Raw genomic sequence first — 21,084 nt, 5'->3', positions numbered from 1 at the left:
AGAGCTGAAACACAACTTCCACTAAATGTCCCAGACTCTAGCCCTAGACCACGCCATGCACGGTGCAGCACTGCCTTTTTTCCCCCCTGGTTTTCCATTTTCCCAGTCTAGGTCAGAAAAACATGTTCAAGGACAGTAAGGAAAAGTACACTAAAAGAGAAGTATCTCAACTCCAGTTCTGAAGTAGTATTCACCTCAACACTCTCAAGAGCTTGCAATTAGAGAGAATTACTTTTTAATAGTATTTGTCAGAAATGTGGTACTTTACATCTTCAGTACATTGAATATACAATGATTATTCCTCACGACAGCCCTGTGAGGTAGGCATTAGATTGCAGTTACTATTTTGACACATGGACAGAGGCAGAGAAGTATGCAATCAATCCTGCACAATTGAGTTAATGAAGTTCAATGGACTTAAACATGGACAGATTCTTGGTGACTTCACTGAAAAAGTAAAAGAGTGGGGCAGAAGTGATACTTTATCGGTTATTTTCTTTTATCTTAGTCAGTTACAATGCTTAGGGTCCAACTCTGCTGCTGTACTTATCCATTTCCCTGCAAAAAAAATAATAACCAAACAACAACAAAAAAAAACAACCCCACAAAAAAATCCAACATCTTTGTTAAGCAAAATACACATGCAGAGATTTACTAGGAAGTGAAGCCCATTACAGAAAAAGGAAAAAAATCCACTCAGTTCAGCCTAAAATTTGAGTAGAACTAGGAGAGAAGCTTGCCAGTCTAGTCAAATAGAGCAGTTTCACTTTTAGTCCTTACAGCATTTCAGTTACAAACAAGTATTTGCTCGATGTAAGAAAACCTGGAGTTTTCTGCTAGACTGCGATCACTGTCTCAGGAAAGCTAAACTGTACTACAGACATCCAAAGGATTCTTGGATAGGAAAAGAAATTTGGGATTTAACTCTAACTTTGCATGTATTTAAAAGTTCCATTAGTATACCTATTATTTGAGTAAACTTCTCTTCTGAATTTCTTTTTGTTGCTATAGGACTACCATAAAATAATAGAACAGTTTTGTAAACTTCAACATAATAAAAAAATCCTAGTTTTTAATATACAATTATTGATTCATTTTAATAACTTTCTACTGAAAATCAACTTTAGAAAAAGACAATATAATTGACAGTATGGCTGTTGTGATTAACTCATCTTCCTATAGTTTGCAGTTGAGATTTCTGAAAAGATGCACTTTCCAAGAAAGGTTTGTAGCAGTCCCAAACTGTAAGCTGTCACAGATCAGCTGAAGTCCATATAGCTGTTATGAATTCATTCACACTGAGTAACTAATCCATTCTTTTCTTCATGTGCAGTACTAGTGACAATGGTCTGTCTCCAAGTCGAGAGATGATCACGATTAAGGAGGTCTGAGTTTACATACTTAGAAATACAAAGTAAATTTTCTTCCCCATTAGAGACATCTCCATTCTCACTTACTGGAAGTTTCAGTCTGATGGAATAATGGCTGTGCACTAAGATGGAGGAGTAAAGTAGTGGCTTTAATATGAAATCATCTTCATTTTGAAAAAAGAAAAAAAGGGGTGGGAGGGTTGAGAAGTAACTGTTAACACTATTACCACTGGATATGAACTTCTCATGAGAAATTTGGTTTTGCTTCTGTTAATTGAAATTTTGTCACAATTTCTCTCTCCCAGGAAACTTCAGCCTTCAAGAATATACGTAATTTTATATCCACAGTGAAGTTGTAGTCTGCAGACAAAAAAAACAACAAGAAAACTCAAGAAAGCTCAGAAGTGCACTTTGTATCTCTTGCCTCAAAAAAGCTTAAAGTGCTAAGTTAGGATCTCCAAAAATTAAGCATCTCTTAGTCCTTTATTTTTTTAAACGAAACTTTATCTTTGGTTTCTTGAATCTTTTCTGTGATTTTATCCTTTGTTTCCTCCATTTTCCCCGTGATTTTATCCTTTGTTTCCTCCATTTTCTCCGTGATTTTATCCTTTGTTTCCTCCATCCTATCTTGTAGATATTCCTTTACTGGTGGTGGTGTGGACATGTAGCCACTCTTACGAAGATATTTAACAGTGAAGGATGTTCCTCCCAGAGTCACAGTATATCGGGCAGGAGTTGCAATCTTAAAGAAATAAAACGGGACAGTATTATCAAGCAGAATGTATTTTTAATATTAACAATGTACATTGGCCAGTGTCAGATACTAAAAATATCTTCTGTTTGTTAAGAAATAAAACAATTTATAGTACATGCTACAGAAATGCATACTTCCTACTTAAGTATCCTTTTGACAAACGAGCACAGGCATCAGAGTTGCATTTTAAAAAACCTCCCTGAGCAGAAAGAACATTAACTGCCTCAGAATGCAGAACAGAACAGGCAGCACACGAGCACTGAGCTATATATAAACAAAGAAGAAATATTAATTCTAATATTAATAAGAATTCTAAAATCCACAAGAGTATAGGTATCTAACTTAAGTCTAAAATTAGGACCCGCTTATAGAAAGCCAAAGCTAAGAGAGACCTTAAGAAGTCAGCTAACCCAACATGCAATGACCAGGTTTGTTATCCTAGAAAGTTTAAACAAACTTCTTCTTTCAGGCCTTCAAAGATCCATGTATCATCTTCCCTTTGCAATTTATTCTAGTGCTTTCATGTCTGCCAAATCTCACATCTATAATAAAACCTTTGTATTTAACTGTATTTCTTTATTGATCTCTTTCAGGCACAGGAGTAATTGGCAAGACTAATGCTTTCACATTTAGCTGGGGGTGAGGGGGCCTTAAAAGAACGGATAAGCAGCACATCGCATCTGGAAAGGAAACTGATGAGTGGCATTCGAAGCAAATACATTACTTTGTTTTTGCATTGTCAGACTTATTTCTGGCTCTCCAAACACAGACTTAGCACATACAACAATTAAACGAGACCCAAACCTAAATCTAAGTAATTGATTCAAGTGGACAGTGAAAGTACTTGACAACAATGGAAGAAGACAAATCAATTCACCTCTAGAATATAAAAAAAAAAGAACAAGAAAAAGAAAATCCACCTATGCTCATCTGGAAATCATAAAGCATTTGAAATTTACTACTTTATCCCTGTTAATTATTTCAGGGATACAGAGGACCAGCTTAATTGTAATTAAATCACTGAGGGAAGACAATCATCCTGCAGCAAGAAAGTTATTTTATTAGTACAGACTCTTTAAAAGAACACAGAGCTCGTACTAACTTGCATGTGACTATTCATATTACAGAAATGAATGCTGAAATGTGTCTAACTATCACAGAGAGAAAACAGTAATATTTTTTCCTGATTTAAACAAATAAACACTACTTATTTAACTAGGCAAGATATAGAGCTTGTTTATAAACCATAAAAATACTTACTTTATACAATGCATATGCAGTTAGTGCATTTCCACTCTGGGAATTTTTCAGGATGTCTACTATGCTGTCTGGTAAGCCAATCAACTCTAGGAATGGAACAACATTCACTCCTCTGCCAAAGAGAAAAAATAATTGAAAATGAATAGGATGGCATACGAAACCTGAGCAGTGGTCTAGAGCACCATTTCCATTCTTAAACTCAATCACATAATCTTTTGTTATTTGATAGCAAGATGTTTTCATACAAGCAGTGCACTTATGTTTTTGTATGTATTGGTAAATTAATGTGTTGCTTCCCCCCCCCCCCCAAGCATTCCACCAGGAGGCAGGAGGCAGCCTATTTACATTACCCATGCTGAGCTGAGCAGTTGCAAACCTAACGTGCTTTCCAGCTCACTACATTTGGAGGTGTGTGGATGGAGTGGGTTCTAAGGCAGCTGCTCAGGTTCCAGTTGTACAAGTTCCGTTCAGCCCAAAATATTTTTTTCCCCCCTTTTGAAATTTCAGACTAATCTGCAGCATGCTCACAAGTAGAGGGTCCAGATTTCAGTTTCCTCCCTTCACTTTTAAGTGAAACAATTAGAACGTGACAAAAGGATGCAAATATTATGTGCACAAGACTGCAGGGCTTTTGTGCTCATCTGTTCTACCTGGTGGCGGGATGGGTGGAATGAGCTTTTACTATCATTTCTTTCTATGTGAAAATCAGAGAAATTGTATCAGCACCAGAAGAATGGAGGAAAAAAAGGCAGTCCTCCTCTACACTGTGATAGAAAGCTACATGCAGTTATAGATCTGATACCTCACTTCCCCAAATTTAGAAATGTTGTATTATTAGCACCATTGTCAATTTCTACCTACTATTTCCAGCATTTTAAGTGTTTTTCTATGCATGTGATCACTTTAGCAGCAGGATCGGGAACAGTATCAGGCAGGAATTTCCTAACAATTACTAGAATCAATAAAGGCCTAATTCCAGAGAAGAAAACTGAGATCTACTAAGACCTAAAAGATAGTGTTAATCAATGTTGTCAAATAAACCACGGTGGTTTAGTCGTGTACCACGAGCAGTCATTCTGAAAGTTATTTTTCGAATTCAAGAGAGTGCTGCTCCTGTAGCACGACAAATCAGTTTTGTTATGATTAGTTCCTAGTTAAATATTTCAATTCCTTTCATCTGTTAAATGTGTATTTTAGCAGCTAACCTAAGCACATCAAGAAAACAAACTTGAAAAGCTTGGATGTGAGTATCAACTTCAATTCATCCAAAGCAAAATATTTTTATTAGCTCTAGACCTTTATTCTTCCAACGTGAGCTAAACTTAGAATGACATTTGGATCTATAGCTCCTAGAAAGGGCAATGATGCCAGCTGGTTAGAGTCACTAAAACAAACAGTTGTGTGGTAGGGCATTCTGTTGTCAAAGCCCCATCCTTGCCACCACAAAATGTCATTGTTTCATATGTTCTATTATTAAATATGCAACACTAGCAATCCAGAGATAAACATTTACTTATATTTAGCAAGCCATTTCCACATAGACAGTGCTCTTTCATAGACAGTGCTCTTTCATCTGAACTAATAGTTCCTAGCTGATGTAGTTCTTTGTAATAAATGCCATTTTCCAAAACATTACCTGTCCCAGACTAAAGAAGTTTAAATTAGAAATATGTAAGGGCTTTTTTTTTTTTGGCCATACTACTTAATTTTCCAATTAAAAGTCTGTCTACAGGAGTAATTTTTTTCAGTAGAGGGAGGAAAAGACAGGAGAAATAAAAAAGGAAAGATGTATATTTTGTGAGGAGCTCAGAGTGAGGTAAAAGATTTAAAAATCCAGTGATAGGAGAAGACTGGAAATGAAGGGAGATGGAAGTGGTGAAATATCCTTCAAATCCAAAGGCAAAGAACAGGTCTATAAAGATTTTATCTAACAACTCAATCGAGATCCCAAATCTCTATTTATATCTGGTGGAAGTTTACTAATCATTTCAATGCTGTTTATATCCATGCATACTTGGGGGAGAGCTACATTCTTGCAAATACTACATTTCCTAATGCAACAAATGCACACTCAGAATACAGCAGTCACTGATGATAACGTTAAGTACACAACAAGCTCGTGAACCCTACATACTTTCAGTATTAATCTTATGCTTCAGGTAAAAATGCAGCCTCATTTCCCTATCACGTACAGAGGCATTTTTTAACACAGATTAATAACTTACATCCTTTCACCTGTGAAAGTCCAGGTTAATTAAACAACAGCACTGCATACTGCAACAAAATATCAACTTACTTAATGGCTGCATAGTAAAAGGATCCAAACCACACAGTAGAAGTCACAAGATGAACGGGAATCATGACTTTTCCATACTGTTTAAAAGTTTTCTTGAATCTTTGAGCAAGACTAATTGATTTGTCTTGTAACGGATCAGGATCTGAAGCATCTGACTCTACAGGGCTCTGCTTGGGTACTTCAGCGGCTGAAGTCAAAGGTTCTCTCTCTTCTGCTACTTTTCTAGGGGTGTTTGCTGGTTGTGATGAAACAGCACTGCTCTTTGAGGCAAAGAGTGCTGCACCTGTGTGAATACATCGTTTAGGAGGGTCCAGTGCCAAAATCACTTTGCATCCAACATTAGATGACACCAATGGTCCTTTTAAGCCATGAAAGGCACCAGTGCGAGGAAACAACAAACATATCCCATGGGCCAGCTGAGAAGCAGTATGTAACACACTCCTTTGCATCTTGATGAAATGGGGCTGAGGTTTCTGCAGAGAAGAAACAATAGGGAAATTGTAAACAAAATCCATTTCAATTAACTGATTTCCAATTGCTCCAGTGTCACTTAATTTTAAAGGTTTTTTTTTTTTCCTATTCCTCTACTTCAGAAGGTTTTCCTATCTTCTTTCACAGAAACTGTTACTTTCTAGAATTAAGCAAATCTTGTTAGATTTCACCTCTTCACTTCTGAAATAAAATATCCCCTTGATGCCCCTCAATGCTCATTCTACTGTCTGAAACCATTTTTAAGATGTTTAGTGATAACTACTGCTTCATCTGCACAATATGGCACAGGTGTTGAAGAGTTGCTTCACTTTTAGGAGTAACTGATATCTCAGGTGATGCTTCCAACCTGGACAGATGTAGTAAGACCTTACCGGACTGCTTTGGTGATGATGGGATGTTCTTAACAAGATACCACACAAAACATAATTAAAATTAATTATGGTATTGAACTAAGAGAAAAAATCCATAGTTAGGAACAAATAAATCCCTGTAATCTCAAATATTACAATTCAAAGAGCATTTTAAAACTGCAGATCATCCTCTTATAGCCTTATGATTTATTAGTTACTCTTGAAAGTTTGTAAGAACCACTGCGAGGTTCTGCATAAAACAAAAAAGGAATTTTGTTTGCTTATAACAGCAAACTACTGAACAACTAACTTTCCTTCCCACGAAAGAAAAATGGCTCCAATTGATTTTATATAACTAATGCCAGCTAAGTCAGTTATGTTACAACATGCAAATCTTCCTGATGTTTTTAGGTGTATAACTACCTTAACAAATCTTGATGCAAACTAGAAATCGTTCAAGTTTATTTAAACTCCACTGTTATCTCTGCATCTCCTTCACCTACTACAGCCTTTATATATAGTTTAATCAGGCTTTTCAGTTAAATTATCTACGTTATTGAAAATGATAAATAATTCATAATATAAACCGAGGTTTAGAAGAAATGAACTCATACATACCCTTTATTGCTTTTCAAATATGCAACAAAGATTTTATCTTCAAAAAATGCTGTTCTTCCAATAGTTCCCTCCTTTCAAATACGTTTCTTGAACATACTGACAACTCTGCCAAAGCAGAAAAAAGACACATTTAGAGAAAATACAAAGAACAGCCAACAGATGCTATTAAGATCTCTGGTCAGTCTGAAACCTTGCTTACTGAAGAAGTACCAGTGCAGTTTGCATTTTGGACACTGACAGCCCAATGGTAGGGCTTTTTTTTCCTGCATAAGTTGAAAGTTCCTAGCCTGTGAATTAGTGTTTCATTCCAAGTTCAAGGACTTAAAAAAAAAAAAAGTTAAAATTCTTAAAATTCCCCTCAATAAGAGGAAGCAATGGGGTCACCACAGTGTGTTCAACACTCGTCAGTCAGCGGCTCACTGTGATGGGTAAATAAGTTGCGGGAACTTTGTTGAGGGAATTAACCGTGCTTAAAATTCAACTACAGTCATAATGCCACTGCTGGCTGAAAGCAGGGGAAGAAAAAGGACCACTGTCAAGACTTGTTGTGCCATTTTTGTTGTTTCTTTATCCTCAGATGGACCTGGAGCTCACCAACTACTGGGTTTTCCTCCAGGATGTAAGACTTGCCTGACCAAAGGGAAGTTCTCTGGGGTAGATCCTAAAGAGGTCCTGAACCTTGTAGACACATATGACAGTATACTCCAGCTAACATTCTTAGAACCTTCTTACTTTCTTCTTCTCTGCTTTAAAAAGTTTTTTGTTAGATACTTTATGTCTAAGGAAAGGTTTAGACGCAATAGGGTTTACATTTGAGAGAATAAAACAGTTACAAATTTCCAAGAGATGCTACTGTTTTATGGGAACTTGCTTTATTTTACATATCTGACCACAAAAGAGACCCTTGAAGTGTAAGTTGAGGATGACACTGACGTCAAGTAGCACTATGAACCTAGAAGAGGAAAGCATTATATCTGCAATGGATAGAGCAGCATGTAGGAAAGGCAAATTAATAAAATGACATAGCATACACCTTATAAATTCACTTTAATTAATGAGTACTGTTAAAGGGGTGATGGGTACAGCTGCTCAACTGCAGTACTTTAATTACTTTGCTCAGCACTGCAAACAGCTCCTAAACAGGACAGACAACCCAAAGCGTACAATAGAGGTGTCTGGATACGGAGTTGTAGTTGTTTCATCCTTCCAAAACACAATAAGCATCCAGAGCAATCTATCCTTTAAGACGTGATTAGTGCGAGGAAGTTCCCAGGGTTCTGGACACTCAACATGCAGCAGGAAAAAAAAAAAGTGTCAGCCTATGGATTTGAGGCATTATTTTACTCTCTAAGTACAATACTTTCCTCAAGAAAATAATTAGTTACATGAGTTATACAACTGCCCCTATAACTTATGGTTTTCAAAACCCCTCAGATTTTAAGAAAGGAGAGTAACACAAATGTTATCCACAATGGCACTGGATGACTTCTGAAAAGTTCTTTCTTAATTGCATTTAATTCCATTATTTGTTTTCCATGCTACTGCATGATGCTGCAAGGGCACAGAAAAAGAGAGAAGCTAAAATCTTCAAACACCAAGATGGAAAAGCTGGTGGAGTATTGTACAAAAAAACTGGGCAGAGGGAAGAAATTTTAAAGCATCTTAGTATTTCCATTAGCTTTATCATAAATATGAAACAAGAAAAAAGAATAAAAAGAACAAACAAACATAGAGACATCTAATGACAAATGCAGCTGTTCTCTGCTGTAAGAATCTCATGTGGAGAGTAACTGAATTGATGCTAGTATGACAAACTATGAAATTAACACGTCTGGGATAAGGTCTCTTCTGCGTGGTCATGTTCTGTTAGCTATTTAGTGGTATCTCCAGCTGGCAGTAAACTGAGCTGAAGAGATCTTGGCTGCTCATGACACACTCCTGCTTGAGATTTTTGGACATCCATTTTATTTCTGAAGTCTGCCTCATGACAAGTGATCAACAAGCCCTCTGACATAAAGGGAGTAGCTCCCATGGCCTCTTGAGCATAGCTCAGCTCGTCATTACAGTGCCAGAGGTTTTGCTTAGGCAATTTTTTTACTTTTGTAATTTAGATCAGGTTCAGCACAAAACTGATGTACTTCAGGAGAAACCCATCTCTACTTGCACAGCAAAATCTTTGCCTTCCAGTGATTATTAGGATGTAGAGATTAGACTTGCTTTTGTTTCTGACGACAGCAGAAATTCAAGATGTCACAGAGATGGCTTTGGATATGTACTAACATGTTAAGCAAACCAAACAAAACCCCAACAAACAGGGATGTCAGGAGAACAGACAAGCAACAAGCCAGACGGATGCAGACACGGCAAGAGCACTGCGGATACCTGCTTCTGGGAAGAGAAATGATGTCAGAGATAATGTCAGATGAAGCTTCCAAATATGATCATTTCGTTAAGAACAGTTATCCTTTCATAATGAACAAGTTTTGAGCCGTTAGTGAAAATAAAATGTGAGAATGGCAGCAGCTTTAAGACAGCAAAACCTCCAGTCTAAGATCTTTTCTAAAGAGGTCAGAGAAATCCAAGGGAATTGACAGTACAGTATACAGACTGCACTGGTTTATTTTCTCATTCTACAAGAAACACTCTGGACACAATATGTAAATACGGATGGATTTAAAGCACTTGTTCTGACAGTGGTTAAAAACAGAACATTAATTATACCACAGGAGAGTTCTTAATGAAAATCTATGAGCTTTTTCCACTCCCAAGATACTGCTCTATGAAATCAGAAAATTAATTTATACTCCTATCAATTTTAGAGAGAAAAAAAAGGCTGTGTGTTGTGTACACAGAAGAATTTGGAGAGGACACAAACCATATTTTCAGAAATCCTTTCCAGTTCACATTTCCACCTCCATCATGCCTAACCTCTCCATTTTCCCGTAGCAAATGCTGTGCTCTAATTTTTAAATTTATTGTATTCCTACAGTTCAGTACTGATTTAAGTGCAGACTTATTTTTTTAAACCCTTACTTCATCAAACTGCTATAGCTCGTGCTCAGACTTAGTACTGTTTTTGGTAATTAGTGAGGTCAAGAAAGACAGAGTGTCCCTATAAACATGGCAGTCTCCACTACTACAGTCTTCTGAGTATTGGCAAGCACAACCAAAAGTTGCTTTGGGTAGAATAGAAGTTCTTGCAGAGCTTTATGAATTCTGAACATTGGATTCAGTCATTAAGTAAAGCAGGAGAACGTAATGCAATGAGCATGATGAATTGTAGACCTGGAATGCCAAAACAGAAGTCTTAACAGCTGATCTGCATCCAGTCAATGTGACAGTAGTATCCTCATTCTCCTTTATATGGAAAGGCATTAGATCTCAAATTTGCACACAATTGAGCATACTCAAAGTGTAAATGTTCTATCTATTTTCTAAAAGAATATTCAGCTGTCTGTACTGCTTTCTGCTCCAGACTGTTTAATGTCTAGCATTATTTTACGTTTTAACCCTGAACTCCATTCGGCTTTGCAGTGCTGAACATCTATGCCGGGCTCCTTCATTCTAAAGTTTCACTCTGCCCTCTACTGATGTTTTACAGAACTACATCTCTTGCATCAATACAAAAGGTTTCTATCCTCCTTTTTTTTTTTCAGGATAATCCAGAAACTTTCCCAAGCAATCCCAAACAGCCTCTTTCATCCTTGAATCTTTTGATATTTCATTAGTTCATCTCTCTCAAAACAGTGGTGTTTTCCTTTCAGGAGAGTTCAACCAAAGGACCATCAACATGTGAGCACGTGGAGTGGGTGTGGGTAGGTCTGCCCAGCAAGAGAAAGTCTTTAAGTCAAGCAAAAGCTTTGCAAAAGACAATGCACATGAGTAAACTTCATCTAGAACAGTTTCTTGCATGTCTTTGAAATCTCTAAGAAAAAAGACAAAACTGAACTGCAGCTTGCTCAAGACCTCCTGCTATTCCTAATTTGGATTCCAGTAGTGAAGCTCACTTTCATATTCATAATCTTCCCAATTACTCAAGACTTGATTGACATAAAATTTAGATCATTTTTAAATTAAACAGCTCTTGGAGTTGGAAACACATATTTGGTCTTATTTTGAAAGGTGTAATAAAGCAACTGGAAACACACTGCAGATACTGTCACCTCCATTAGAACAACTGCTGCTAAATCAAATCAAGCTCAGCCTTTTTGAACAGGCAATATGAAAAGCGTGTAGGTACTCATACACTTTCCGTTAACTAACTGTAAAATGCATTTATTAAGAATATGCTTAAACTTGGATTTTAGCATCAACTTTGTACAACCTTCTCCCTCATCTTGCATTGAGACTACCAAAACTGTTTCCTTTGTGGCTGCAATAAGCGCCATTTTGCCACTTCAAGCCCTTGCAGGTCTCGTCTCATCGTCTCTCATCCCTTCTCTCCCTGCCCCAACCATAGCCAACAGTACCAGCCGTAATAAATTGTTATCTAATGAAACCTGCATTGAACCAAACCCAATCCTCTGTCTCCCAGCCAAACAACTTCAACAGGAACAGAATCCACAGTGGAAGCACCAAGTTCAAGAATTTCATTTTTTCAAACGGCACTTCTTCACATTTTTAAACACTGAAGTGCTATCACTTTCTCCCAGAAAAAAAAAGAAAAAAACAACAACAACAACAACAAAAAAACAAACACAGAATGATCATCTCTCAGCAATTACTGTTGGCAGACATTCACTTCCACTGCAAATCTTTTCTAAATATTCAGAGTTAAGTATTGAATTCTCTGTTGTGAATTCAAAGTTGTCCATATGGGGAAGTATGCGAAGTATCAATCAGAAAATCTTGAAGAATTATGTGTGAAGAGGCTGATCATAACATTTACAGAACACACACATGCTCAAAACCACATTCGTCGTCATAATTTTTAGTAATCGCTATTCCCCATGTCTCCACATACAAATGCAAACTGTTTGTACGACAAGAAGTATTACTTTTGTTAATGTTTGGATAGCTGAATTGATAAACTTTCTTTGGCCACTACTCAATTCAGGCAGCACGTTTTGCTTAGAGGACATGACTGACAACATTGCTAACAGTGCCAACATCTGCAAGTATCTGAAAGAGCATCACTCACAGGGCAGAGACTTCACGCCAGAAGGAACTCTGATGAGATTTCAGTTATAGGACCATAATAACAATCTTGGGTGCAGCCTGAAGTAGCAAATCGGGCATATTCAGAAGATAACCTCCAGAATGGGGTTCCATCCAATTTACAAAAGGGCACAACAAGATTCAAATGGTCCCCTGGGTACCAGGAGGAGTCTCATTTCCACAATCAAGAGCTGCTTAAGACATCTCAAAGTCACGGCAGGATTCTGACAATGTACAGAGCCTACCAGTAGAACGTGACCCATCAGACGCCTCCCTAAGTGCTGGGTAGTTATTAGAAAAACAGTGTGGAGCTTAGTGGATTCACAAATTCTTTTTGATGCAATACACAGCCTACTGTTGCTTAGCAAAGAAAACACATCTGAAAGATCTTCCAGTCAGAAATTGCCGTACCTAAGCCACATATTTTTAATCACTCCTCATAGCTACAGAACGTAACTTGTTCTTGTCCTTCTAGGGGATGCTGCAACACTCAGAGGCAAGAAACAAAGAACAAGGATATACAGTCTTATTTCTTACTCTCTAACTGAGAGCAAGAATTTGCGAACAGCTTGTGCTGGATACCATCTCCAGACAGCTGGGAGAAAAGGAGGTTATCAGGAGTAGTCAGCATGGGTTCACCAAGGGGAGGTCGTGCTCGACCAACTTGGTGGCCTTCTATGATGCTGTCACATGCTGGGTGGATGGGGGAAGAGCGGTAGATGTAATCTACCTTGATTTTAGAAAGGCGTTTGATACTGTCTCCCACGACATCCTTATAACAAAGCTGAGGAAGTGTGGGATAGACGAGTGGACAGTGAGGTGGGTTGAGAACTGGCTGACTGGCAGAGCGCAGAGGGTCGTCGTTGGTGGTGCAGAGTCTGGCTGGAGACCTGTAACCAGTGGTGTCCCCCAGGGGTCTGTGCTGGGTCCGGTCTTGTTCAACATCTTCATCAATGACCTTGATGAGGGGATAGTGGCCACCCTCAGCAAGTTTGCTGATGATACGAAGTTGGGAGGATTGGCTGACACGCCTGAAGGCTGTGCTGCCATTCAGTGAGACTTGGACAGGCTGGAGAGCTGGGCAGTAAGAAACCGGATGAGGTTCAACAAAAGCAAGTGTAGGGTCTTACACCTAGGGAGGAATAATTGCATGCACCAATACAGGCTGGGGGATGAGCTGCTGGAGAGGAGCTCTGCAGAGAGGGACCTGGGCGTCCTGGTGGACGACAGGTTGGCCATGAGCCAGCAGTGTGCCCTCGTGGCCAAAAAGGCCAATGGCATTCTGGGGTGCATTAAGAAGAGCGTGTCCAGCAGGTCGAGGGAGGTGATCCTCCCCCTCTACTCTGCCCTGGTAAGGCCTCATCTGGAGTACTGTGTCCAGTTCTGGGCTCCCCAGTACAAAAAAGACAGGGATCTCTTGGAAAGAGTCCAGCGGAGGGCCACAAAGATGGTGAAGGGCCTGGAGCATCTCCCCTATGAAGAAAGGCTAAGTGAACTGGGTCTGTTTAGCCTTGAGAAAAGACGATTGAGAGGGGACCTGATCCAGGTTTATAAATATCTGAGGTGTGGCAGCCATAGTGGTGAGACCAGTCTCTTTTCAGTGGTATGTGGAGACAGGACGAGGGGAAACGGACATAAGCTGCAGCACAGGAAGTTTTGCACGAATGTGCGTAAGAACTTCTTCACGGTGAGGGTGACGGAGCACTGGAACAGGCTGCCCAGGGAGGTTGTGGAGTCTCCTTCTCTGGAGATATTCAAGTCTCGCCTGGACGCCTACCTGTGCGACCTGGTGTAGGGAACCTGCTTTGGCAAGGGGGTTGGTCTCGATGATCTCTAGAGGTCCCTTCCAACCCCTACAATTCTGTGATTCTGTGAGCCACAGATTTGAGGAAAATAGACTTCCTACAGAGTGGTGTCATAAGGCTGAGTTTGCTGGCATCCAAAAAACAATGAAATTCAACTGAGGATCCTTCCACATTAAGGCATTCAATACAACTTCCTCACACATATTCTTCTGTTTCCAAATATTGAGTTTAAATTGCAGCTATTTTTCAAAAACAGCAACTAAGACCTTTGTATGGGAACTGCTGAATCATGGTCTGAATCTCTGATCACCTGAGGCGAGCAATGAGTCAGCCACAGGAGCACAGGTGAAGGCAATTACCTGTGCTGCCAGAAGGGGTGGAGCCTGGCTCCACCTCTCTCAGACCCATTTAAGAGCTGACTACCAGTGGGAAAGGATCTCTTCTAGAGATCTGCTCTGCTGGAGTTTCATAAGTGAGCCCAGGATACAGGTAAGTGTCCTATCTATTTTTTTTTTTATTATAGCCTGCTTTGCCTAGCTCACTTGTTTATTTTATAATTATAATATCTTAGTATTCATTGATTATACAACCTTCCTTCTACTTCCATCTAAAGAATTGCTATTTCTCTGATTGCAACCACCCTGTCAAAGCTAGCTAGTATTACTGGTCTGTTCTTTCTTACCTAATTCCAGTGTATACACTTCACTTTCTTCGGAAATCATGCTAAGAACTAAAGTTAAAGGTAAGCATCTTCATGTGCTACTCAATTCCATCAACCAATTTTGGAAGGAACTTACAGAACTGCTATAAAGTCTAAAGCCACTCATGCATGTATATTTAGAATCGCAGAATCCTTAGAGTTGGAAGGGACCTCTGAAGGCCATTTAATTCAACTGCCCTGCAATTAACAGGGACAACACAGCTACATCAGGTTGCCCAAGGCCTGATCCTGCCTCACTTTAAAAGTTTCCAGGGATGGGGCATCAACTACATCTGTGGGCAACCTGTTCCAGTGCCTTACAACCCCCACTGTAAAAAGCTTTTTCCTTATATCCAACTTAAATCTGCTATCTTTAAGCTTGAAACTATTTCCTCTTGTTCTATCACCCCAGACCCTGCTAAAGATTCTGTCCCCTTCTATCCTGTAGCTCTCCTTTATATACTGAAAGGCAGCTATTAGGTCACCTCACAGCCTTCTCTTCTCTAGGCTGAACAGTCTCAGCTCACTCAGCTGTCCTCATAGGAGAGGTGTTCCATTCTGTGGAATTTACTCATTAGTATTTGACAATATAACCCTCATTCTATTTTTGCAAGGATACACTGCTCAATATCTGGAGAACTGCAGAGGATCTCCTCCTACAGCACTACACACAGCCACAAACAGACAACTTTGTGTTTTGTTTATATAATGACTATTGCACACGGCCAAGGTCAGTTTTTGGACACGATCAAATAACAGATCCCAGGGACTACAGTTTACAGCCCAGCTAACTGATACTTTCTTTTTCTGATGGGTACAAATGGAATGAGCCCTAGTTTTACTACTCAGATATCTTTGTTTAGAAAGAGCAATGTTATGCCTGGAAATTTAATAAAAATAAAGCCTTTTTTGTTGTTGAATCATACATCATATAGCTAGTTTGAAGATAGTAAGATGTTAAGAAGAACTAAATGATGAAGGCTACTAGCATAGAAAGGGTTTGAGTGGCTCAAAGGAAATGAAAGTCCTTGAGAACTGAGATCACTGCCATGTGTGTTTCAGAAAAGTCTAGACACCAAGCAAGGCTGTTGTCCTACCATATAAACACAATGCCTTAATGGGGAAATTAATTCTCCCCTGGACAGAACAACAGAAAAAAGGCTGGAGGACTGACATAATAAGACACACCAACCTGATATACTGAGACAAAGTTAAACTGCAATTTTCCTCACAATTTGAAGACATATTCTTGACTTAGTAAGAACAATGTATGCTGGACTTAACACACCTGTGCTGGTACCTTCAAGATCAACTGAATCTAGGAAGATATCATTTGAGCAGATCATACGGATTTTACCTTGCTACTTTGGTAGGCAACTGTGTAGTTCACACACTTTAGGTCAACGATCATAGTCCAAGATTCAGATTCTGAAAAGACTACAAACTACTTCTAGTAGATACTTTGACTTGAGTGAAAGTGAAGGTTATGTCAGCAAGAAAAAAGAGAATACTGCTTAGGTTACAGCATCTTTTTTTCTTCATTTTTAAGTCTTGGATCATGAGAAAACAAACTATTCTCCCTGTCCTTATGCTAATGAAATAGCAGCAAGAGTAGGAAGTTATTTTTCAATTTAAAAAAAATCCTTGCAACTGAATTTGTTATTGTGCTCAATGTTCTATGATTCTTGAAGGTTTTAAGTGGCCAGATCCCTTTCATGCTACTTTCGTATTTGCATTTATCTTTCCGAAGGAAACAGACTGGTTCAGCAGAGACTGGTTTCTGACTTTCTTCCTGCTATGCTGGAAAACACTGAATATAAGCGTTCTCTTCTGAAATTTTACCAACACGAACTGCCACACGCTACCAAGTTCTTAAGGCTACCAAGTTCTTAAGCATTCATTCTGCTCAGGAAGATTTCAGTCATATTTGGCAGACCTCAGCTCTTTGTGATTTTACTCAATTCTTACTCTGGAAACATTGCTGATGTTGGATTTACTTCTCAAAAAACAGTCAGCTTCAACAATCTGGACTTATAGCATATCAACATCAACAGTTATACTGGACCTTACTCCCAATCTGCAAAACTAACTGAATTAAAGGAATGCTATAGATTCCACTACCAGTTTTAGAGATGTTTTTTAAATCACTACTTTTTCTGTTTTTGCCATTGCACCACCTCTCTGCTTATCTCCAAGATCAACATGGAAATCAGAATGCCATACAGATTCAGAAATGTGCTGAGATGCAAACTGAGGCCTATATGAAATAATGGGACATGGAGAACTCTGTCTTCCAAAAGCAGACTTCATTGTCTCAATGATGTCTGTAAGCATACACAGAGAACTAGGTCAGCTTACATGGAGAAGAGATCATCTGCAACGGCAGAATTACATGGAGTCTTTTAAACTAGATCAGATCATTTCTTATCAGGCTCTACAGCCTATGAAGCAGATGCATGGAAAGTCACACTAGACTAACTTTTTTTTAACTTACATTTGTTACATACTCTTAACAGAGTCTGAATCTGCCTACTCAGTTTTTGCCGCGTGCAAGCCATCTGATATCCACCCACCCAAAGCATCCAATGACTTCTTTTTCTCCCCAATGGGAGCAGTGATTGCAATTCCACAATGCTGCCACAGAGGTCAGTCATATCACTTTCAACTCAAGCAGATCTTGAACAGTGAAAGGAGATAAACACCTGTCAAGCTCCATAGGAAGAGAGAGACTGGGGATACATTACCCTCTGCACAAACATTTCCCATACAGAAGCAGCTGCAAATCAAATTAACAAGGGGCACACGCATCAAGATATGCTCCAGACTCACTCCCTAAAATATCGCAACCTCAAGAAATCTTTTTAAGTTTATACTTGTAACAGTAAAAAAAAACTCTTTGGGTTTAGCTAAGTTGAGGAATGCTGTCAGTTGAGGTTTGCTTAACATACATTTTGGTGTGCATGTAGACTTTGGGGCATATGATGTGCTGCTGTCCAAATTCACGCTTCCTCCTCCGGGCTGGCTTTAGAAGGCACTTCAGAAACAGACACAAATGAGGTCAGACATGAAATCAGTAATACCTGACAGAAAGGCATATTTGATTTAAAAGTAAGAAGTGACTCCTCTGATCTAAAAGTCTTAGCAAAAAGCCTTCTGACTTCTCATACTCTGAGTGTCTGGAAAACACTCGTTAAGAAGCAGACTACCAATGAGAACCATAAATGCATACAAGTTTGCCAATAGGGTTCTGTTTTGTTCCGTTAGCCACTGTCTCCTGTGGGTTCTGAGACTTCCAAGGCTAGTCCAGACAGGAAGCACGAGAAGAAAGGCTGACGGCCCAAGAGGAGCACGGAAGCATCATTTTATCTCACACAGCTCAGAGGAGCACAATCAGATTTCTCAACTTTGAGACTCCCCGGTGGGGGAAAGCAGTTTTTCGAGTTTATTTCCCACAGGCTGTGAGCGAGTCACCAAGAAGCACCCAGCACGCTGAGCACAACCTTTGCACTGCCACCTGCGGTATCCTCTTAGGACTCCCAGCCGAGGCCCCTCAGCAGCACAGCTCAGTAATGCTGTCCCACAGCGGCGGCCGACACATTCCAAGCGAGGCGGGGCGGCCGCGGGACGTGCGGGGCAGCGGACGGCCCGGAGCCCTGGCGTTCAGCCCCTCCCCGCCCGCAGCCGTTCCCCCGCTTCCCTACGACTACAACATTGGGGCCGGGGGCGCGGCGCGCACCTGCCCGACGGCCGCGGGGCTGAAGGCTACCAGCCGCCGCCCCGCCCCTCAGCGCCGACGGCCATCTGGGAGCCCCGCGCCCTCCCGCTCCCAGGCCGGTCCCCCCACCCCAAGGTACCTCGCGACCGAACCACCGCTCCTCCTTGCGGGCCGGGGACCCTGAGCACGCGCCAGGCGGCGGTTGACCAACGGCCGCTGCCGCGAGCGCGCGCGCGCGCCGCTCTCTCCGCCACCTCCCCGCCCCCCTCCCTCACTCCCGCGCGCGTCAGGGCAACGTGCAGCGCCGCCCGTCCCCACCATCACCTTGAAGCGCGGAGGTGCCTCACTGCGCACGCGCGGCTCTCCCGCCTCCGCGCGCGGCCTTCTGGGACTCGTAGTCCTCCCGCAGAACGGGCCCGAGCTCCTACCGCGCGCGTGCGCAGTGTCGCTTTCGCCCCCCCCCGGACATGACGTCTCCGCAGTAGAGGCGTCACTTCCGCAAACAGGATGGCGGAGGGTCGCACTGGGTGAGTAGCGCGCTTCTTTCTCAGCGGCCTGGCGATGGGGGCGGGCAGGCAGCAGTGCGGGGAGGCGGGCGGCCGTTGGGCTGTGGGCCTGGCGGTCAGCCGGGGCGGGCGGCAGCCACGCCGCTGGGAAAGCAGCTTCCGTAGCTGCCTGGTTGGGGAGCGCGGGCCCTGCTCGCTAAGGGTGGCGTGGAGCCTCGGTGAGCCCTGTGGCAGCGATGTGCTGCACTGCACCGGGGGTTACGGGAATACAGACGCAGCTGAAGGCTCCTGGTGTTAGTGAGGTATTCTTGGTAAAGTTCAGAGTCCGTGACTGCTGTTGAGGATTCTTTTCTGTAAAGCGTCCTGATTTCTGTGTTTGATGGAAATTATGTGATGTTAAAAGATAAGCTTACTAATTTGAAGCATTCCGTTGGTTTGTGTTTCTAAATATAAAGTGGCTTGTAGGTTATATTCTGGAGGGAAGAAGGTGGTTATGGTCTCAAACCCATTGAAACTTAGTAGGTTAATCAAGAAAGATAGCTGTGGAAAATCAATGGGAAATCATTACTGTAATCGAGAGTATGTTAAATTCAGTCTAACAGTAGATCTTTTTTCTCTGTAGTTTATTTTGATCAACAGGTAGGGAGTTTTAGCTGTCAAAAATGGCTGACTTAACCAAGACTGAAGAAAAGGAAGTGGAGAAGAGTTTGGATGAAAAAGTGGAAGGAACATCTCGCGCTTCAGAGTCAGATTCAGGTATCAATTTGGAAGGCAATAGCTCAACTTCAGGTACAACGCACTCCATGGAAAATGAGAACAAACTTGCTAGTGGTGATCAGGGCAGTGGCCTGAAAAGGAGTGTAGCAGATGTTGAAGGTGAACCTCCTAAGAAAGTCCCGGTGAGTATTGTTCAGTTTAACAGAATGTTGGCATGAACTTGTGGGTAGCTTAGTTGCAGTATAGTGGGTGCAGAAGTTATGTTGGACTTAAAGAAGAAAAAGAGAATCGATAGAAGTCAGTGTGTTTTGTATGCTGAGTTTTATCCTGTGTGTTACTCTAGTCATCTATGTGTGAGAGTTTCTTCCCTAAGATAATCTGTCCTTTTATTTCCTGAATAAAATATTGTAAAATTTAGAAAACTTTAGGAAGTGCATCCTTTTCAGTGCGGTTTGTTAACTAACTGGAAGCTTTGGAGATGCTTTCTCTTGTTTCTTTTGTGTTTGTTTCTTTTCTGTTTAAGACTGTGTAGGAACAGCAGAAAATATTTGCCTTTCTAACTGTAGGGTGAAAAAGAGTAGCAGTCTTTTAAGGGAGACTTTCTCTTCTTGTGTAGAAGAGTTTGTAGAAAATAATGCAGTATTCTCATCTGGTCTAATTTTAATCTCTGGAAATATTTAAATGCAACTTTAAAATGTTTTTAACCTAATGCTTTCTTTCTCTGTAATTTTTACTGTGTTTTAACTTAAGCAGTCTGGGAAAGTAATACCCTTTGTTGTGGTAGAAGCACCCTTTCATCTTTTTAATAAAGTACGTGTGGGATCAGGTTTAAATGGACAAATAATGCATTGCTTTTGTGTAGCCTAAGGGTGTAGAGAAGTGATTACACTGAAAGCAGCTGCCAACAATCTGGATGTTACTGTAGTTTTCTACTTGTGGATGCAGCAGCTGAGAGGCCTTGGTGGATTATATGTATATGTGTCTCACATGCTTGTCAAAGTCACCTTCAGCAGCTACTCAGCAGGCCACCTGTGCTTTTCCTAAAAAAGACAAGAAAGGGACAAAATATTTTGTTAGTCTCAATCAGCTCAGTGAGGTAATAAATAGATGATGAGGTTATACTGTTCCAGACAAGAAAGTCTTGTACATGCTCAGGTGTTTGAAAATGGTATAAAATACTAAAGAACTAAAGTAGCTTATTAAATTCTGTGAAATCTTCTTTTCCCTTAAGCAATTGGTATGTCATTGATAAGGTATCAGGGTGTTGACTTTTGTTGTGGGTTACTGTTGGGAGGGCTTTCCATTCGAATGTAAACTCATTCTGTCTAGAATTCTGTGGCATGT

The 21,084-nt window shown here is 40.6% G+C and overlaps 2 protein-coding genes across 6 annotated transcripts in view; one reads left to right on the top strand and one right to left on the bottom strand.

Moving 5' to 3' along the window:
- LOC100544230 (low-density lipoprotein receptor class A domain-containing protein 4) overlaps positions 1 to 21,084 on the top strand; it is a 317,415-nt gene that overhangs the window by 279,088 nt on the left and 17,243 nt on the right. Inside the window, exons 1-2 of one of the 2 annotated variants that reach the window (XM_085220721.1) lie at positions 18,894 to 19,044; positions 19,646 to 19,922. In XM_085220721.1, the coding sequence (XP_085076847.1) occupies positions 19,686 to 19,922 (237 nt within the window). In that variant the 5' untranslated portion in view covers positions 18,894 to 19,044; positions 19,646 to 19,685. Of the gene's footprint in view, positions 1 to 18,893; positions 19,045 to 19,645; positions 19,923 to 21,084 lie in introns of those variants that run through there. The other variant, XM_085220728.1, reaches the window with a different exon arrangement.
- MIMS1 (mitochondrial inner membrane scaffold 1) lies at positions 219 to 18,894 on the bottom strand. Of its 4 annotated transcripts, XM_085220729.1 has the most exons (6): positions 18,657 to 18,814; positions 17,751 to 17,836; positions 7,141 to 7,245; positions 5,681 to 6,153; positions 3,385 to 3,496; positions 219 to 2,112 (listed from the first exon to the last, which is right to left on the bottom strand). In XM_085220729.1, exons 4-6 carry the CDS (start codon positions 6,127 to 6,129, stop codon positions 1,846 to 1,848), a joined length of 828 nt encoding a protein of 275 aa, XP_085076855.1. In that variant the 5' UTR covers positions 6,130 to 6,153; positions 7,141 to 7,245; positions 17,751 to 17,836; positions 18,657 to 18,814; the 3' UTR covers positions 219 to 1,845. The 4 variants fall into 4 exon arrangements, with proteins under 4 accessions (XP_085076855.1, XP_085076858.1, XP_085076856.1 ...); XM_085220732.1 differs by lacking the exons at positions 17,751 to 17,836; positions 18,657 to 18,814 and adding an exon at positions 18,842 to 18,894; XM_085220730.1 differs by lacking the exon at positions 17,751 to 17,836 and having other exon boundaries at positions 18,657 to 18,816.

This window comes from Meleagris gallopavo, chromosome 3, assembly GCF_905368555.1.
Source record: "Meleagris gallopavo chromosome 3, MGAL_WU_HG_1.1, whole genome shotgun sequence".
Lineage (NCBI taxonomy): Eukaryota > Metazoa > Chordata > Aves > Galliformes > Phasianidae > Meleagris > Meleagris gallopavo.
This window is presented reverse-complemented; position numbering and strand designations above follow the sequence as displayed.